This window comes from Nematolebias whitei, chromosome 11 (assembly GCF_014905685.2).
Source record: "Nematolebias whitei isolate Nwh7 chromosome 11, NemWhi1, whole genome shotgun sequence".
Lineage (NCBI taxonomy): Eukaryota > Metazoa > Chordata > Actinopteri > Cyprinodontiformes > Rivulidae > Nematolebias > Nematolebias whitei.
The window spans coordinates 45,838,767-45,843,551 of record NC_056508.1 but is presented as its reverse complement, the minus strand read 5'-3'; the positions used below and the strand labels follow the sequence as shown (position 1 = coordinate 45,843,551).

The 4,785-nt window shown below is 46.0% G+C and overlaps 1 protein-coding gene across 2 annotated transcripts in view; it reads left to right on the top strand.

Moving 5' to 3' along the window:
• LOC119417762 (protein-L-isoaspartate O-methyltransferase domain-containing protein 2) overlaps positions 1 to 4,785 on the top strand; it is an 11,129-nt gene that overhangs the window by 4,889 nt on the left and 1,455 nt on the right. The window contains exon 7 of one of the 2 annotated variants that reach the window (XR_005187155.1): positions 2,924 to 4,122. Coding sequence is in view for 1 of the 2 variants with exons in the window: in XM_037685044.1 (XP_037540972.1) it covers positions 2,924 to 3,477 (554 nt within the window). In the remaining variant the exon portion in view is untranslated. Of the gene's footprint in view, positions 1 to 2,923; positions 4,514 to 4,785 lie in introns of those variants that run through there. The other variant, XM_037685044.1, reaches the window with a different exon arrangement.

The window sequence follows — 4,785 nt, the reverse complement described above, 5'->3', positions numbered from 1 at the left end:
CACATGAAGAACACAAACTAACACATGAAGAACACAAACTAACACACGATGAACACAAACTAACACACGATGAACACAAACTAACACATGAAGAACACAAACTAACACACGATGAACACAAACTAACACATGAAGAACACAAACTAACACATGAAGAACACAAACTAACACATGAAGAACACAAACTAACACATGAAGAACACAAACTAACACATGATGAACACAAACTAGGCTAACAAGAATGGACTAATCACTAAAAGAACAGTGCTAAACAGCTAACTGAAATGAACATCAATATTACCCATAATCCCTCCCTGAGGCCATGTGACCGACAGTCAACCACAGCAGAATGCTACAACACAAATAAAAAAATAAAAATTCTGAACAGTGCCGGTAACACGGCTGGTTAAAAAGATTTTACAGAAGCCTACCAGGAATTCATTGATGCCATCTTCAAATTCTTCTTGCACAAGCTGTGCTCATGCAGGGGATCCCCCCTCATGGGGAGTGGGGGGGATCCCCTCCTCGTTTCATTGGTTCGACTGTAACCATCCATTAATTATCTTTACCCGCTTCTTCCTCTTCAGGCCCATGTCCAGCTATCATTCAACCTTTATTTATACAGGTTAATCCCATTGAGCCTCGAGGACTCATTTACAAGAGAGACCTGAAGTATACAGTATACAAGGGTCTAAGATATACGCTAAACACTAATAATGTAAAATTGCACAGTGTATTAAACAGCAGCCTGAACATGAGTGTTGTGAGCAGATGGGCATGAATACTGCAGCTTAAAGGCAAGAAATCAGCAGCGTGGATAAAGTGATATAGCTATACTTGTATATCTCCATTATCTCCAAGAGTAGTGATTGTCCTGGTTAGATTCATGAGTCTTAACAGCTTCAGGGTAGAAGCTGTTCCTCAGTCATGGTTCTACACTTGATGCTCCTCAACCTCCTTCCTGAGGGGAGCAGGGCAAAAAGTGTGTGTGCTGGGTGAGTGGGGTCCTTCATGATGCAGGTGGCCCTCTTCCTGCATCTAGAGGTGTAGATGTCTGTAATGGTGGGGAGGTTGACTCCGACAGACATCTGTGCAGCCTCCATGCCACACGTTGATGCTGGAGCACAGGATGCTCTCCTCTGCACACCTGGAGAAGGAGGTGAAGACTGAGCTCCCCAGACCAGCTCGTCTCAGCCGCCTGAGGAAGTAGAGTCTGATGAGCTTTCTTGATCAGGCTGGTGGTGTTGCCTCAGCTGAGGTTGTCATTCAGGTGCACACTAGGGCTGGGCGATATCTCCGTATTTAAAAAATATTGAGATAATTTCATGCGGTATATGATGGGACTATATTGTCTATCGATATTTCTACATTGCATTATAATTAGACTTGAAAATCTGTTTCTCCCATCTGTGCTCATCTGCACACGGCCCTTCCTTCTCCCTTCAATCGAATACAAACACTCAGCCGCGCGCTCCCCCATGTCCTTCTACTCCAGGTTTGGCGGGAGATGTTTAGCACAACAAGTAAATACGGGAGATCTGAAGAGCATCTTAGCTGCTGAGCAAAAGTAAAAACAATGGCTGTTATTTCGGAGATGGTTTGGATAAAAAAAAAAAAAAGATTTCTGTAGACAATGCCGAAAGCAAGCCCTGACAAAAGGTCAGAAAGTTCTGAAAGTTATTTCTTAGATCTACGAACTCTTTTTCACATTTTAAAACAGCGTTATAAGTTAAGTTGTAAGCTGCAGCTCCAACTGTTTTCAGCCTCCTTCCCTGAAACTTGCCACGTTCTAAAACCCATTTAGCCATGCTGTGCCCTATGAGAGGAACAGAGAGGTGGTGTGACATTAATAAATCAGCAGCTTATCATATCGCTAAAGACACGGTCCCAGTCTCAACTGTGGAATACGACTGCTAAAGCTAGCCGTCTTGTTGGCCGCTAAGGACCGTGTCTTTAGCGATATGCTAAGCTGCTGATTTATTAATGTTGTGCCACCCCCACTGTAAGACTTGAAAATCTGTGTACAGTAGTTCTCCTTTTTCTGCCTGTCCAACTTCACACGGCCCCTCCTCCTCCTCCCTCGCTGAATACAAGCAGCCCCTCACTGCTGCAGTTCACACACGCTTACTAATGTCGTGACGGCGGCGCAGCTAGGGAGGATTATTATTTAATATATGTAAACAAATGTCTAAAAAACAAACTTTAATATATGTAAAAAATATTTATTTTTTAGACATTTCTTTTGTACAGTTAATAAATGTGCCTGTGTGACAACTGGGACAAAGCTTTGACTCAAATACATTTTTGTTATTACTTTATGGAAAGAAAAAATGTGTGTATATGTATATTTTATATTACAATTTATCTTAAAATATCAAGATATTAATTTTGGTCTGTATCACCCAACCTTAGCTAAGTACTTGTACCTAGAGACCCCAGATCCTCCTATGTTCGGGGGGGTCCTTCTGAAATCAGACTCATCACTGTTTGTGATGCATCCAACCACGTGAGCCTGTATGTAGATGAAATCTAAAATAAATTCAAATTTGTGGATCCAGTTCTCGTTTCTAAAAACCAGTGAAGTTTTTTAATAATTCCTCTGTGGGGGGAAAAATTAAAGATTCAAATAAATTCTTAGAAGCCCCAAATTCAGGACATTGTCCATGAGGAGTGATTGGCATAAAGTTGGGTGTGTCTTAGCCCAGCCACGTCCTCCCATAACCACACCCCTTGGTAAGACACTGACAATTCATAGCTGCTCCAAGTAATCTCAATTTATAAAAACAAAAGTAAAATTTGCCTGAAAACAAATGTTACCTTTTAGAAAAAATCTTGAGGGGCAGTTTTTTTGTTGTTTTCCACCAGAATTTCTTCAGTATTTCCTTCCATTCTTCTAATCGTTTGCTTCTCATCAATTTTTCAGCCAAGTACGAGGTCCGGACGTTACAGGAGCTGGCCCGGATCTGCATCCGCCACACCCTGAGAGTGACCTCCGACGGAGGGGACAGCCAAACACGCGGCCGCGGCTCCTCCTTCAGCGTGGGCAGAGGGCTGGCAGCAGCGGGGCTCCATAAGTACGGCCCTCGCTTTAAACGTCGGCGGGTCCACCAGCACCACTGCAACGCCCTGGTGCTGGCCACCCGACAGGTGGTGGCGAGCAGCGGGATCGGCCCCGCCCCCCTGGACAGCAACAACAACCAGGAGGGGCAGGTGGAGGACGAGGAGATGGCTGGAGAGGCGAGGCGGCCCATGAGGGCAAGCAGGCGGTCGGCGAGAAGGGGGCTGGCGGAGGAGGAGACGGTGGAGGAGGAGGACGAAGAGGAAAGGCGGGAGGAGGATGAAGAGGAGGAGGAGGAGAAGGAAACGGGCGAGCTGCTCCGCCCCCAGCCGGCCGTCAACCTGCTGAGGGAGCGGATCCTGAGCCTGCCGTTGCCTGAGCCTCTGAAGATGTACCTGCTATTCTACAGAGAGAAATGAGACTGGCTGGAACTGCGGCCGAGTCCAGAGCAGAAACCCTGCAGGTCCCGAAGCCTCAGAACCAATCCAAATACACCCCCCACCCCCCCAAACACACACACACAAACAAGAATGGTCGAAGTTCCTCACCGACACCCAGCTTCTCCATGGCTTCTCTTCTCGCCTCATCATCCTCTCCATCATCGTCCTCCTTCCACTCCACTGCTCTTTATTTGTTTTCTGATGCCGTAAAGAGTCGGTTTGTCCGTTTTCCCCCTGAAGGGGGGAGCGGGGTGGGGGGACTCACAACTCCAACCGTGTTTTGATCAGGTTTGTGCAGAAATACAGGAAGTAGAACAGTTTATAGATTGTCTCCAGATAACCATCAACGATCCAGCGTTGAATGAGCAGCAGAACGATCTGCTCGAGTTGAAGTCAAAGGTTGGACGTTGCAGCCAAAGACAAAGCAGGGGGGCTTTTTGCCCCCCACCTCCCAAGAGGCATTTGTCTGATCATCACCACAGTCCAAGGAAACGCTGACGGTGTCTTGAGTTGTTTCACCGTCCAACGGGGACAGGGTTTGCCAGTTTCACAGGAAGTCGGTGCAGAAAAGGGAGATAATTTCCAAACCAACCCTCTGCCTCGGTCCGTTTGGGGATTTAGCAGGTAATTCGGTTTGTTTTCACCTGTTTTGTCAGCTTTGGATCTTTGTGACGATTTTTAAGAATTGAAGTTGTTCAGGTTCAAACAAACTTGTTACCTTGTAAACAATCGGCTCTTCTGAGGCCGAAGGCAGGTTTGAAACGTTTGCAGGAGACTACTGAAGCTTGAATTTTACTTTCCTTTTTTTTAATGCACACTTTTTTTGTTGAGGTCCAATCCATCTCTTTGGAGATGCAGCCAACTTTAAAGTCCTTACATCCACATCCCAAAAAACTCTTCAGTCCAGAAGAGCGTGACCATAAGGCCCCCTTCGCTCAGGATTTCCACTTGTGGCTGGAAAACCTCCTTCAGTGTGAAGCTATTCAGCTTCTACACTTTCTTTCTTGCCGCGACTCGAGCCGCATCAGAATGCAGCTTTAGAGTAGATGATGCCATCTCTGCTAAAGTAGAGGATGCCATCTCTGCTAAGGTAGAGGATGCCATCTCTGTTAGGGTAGATGATGCCACCTTTGCATGGGTATAGGATGCCATCTCTGCTAAAGTAGATGATGCCATCTCTGCTAAGGTAGAAGATGCCACCTCTAATAGGGTAGATGATGCCACCTCTGCTAAGGTAGATGATGCCACCTCTGCTAAGGTAGAGGATGCCACCTCTGCTAAGGTAGA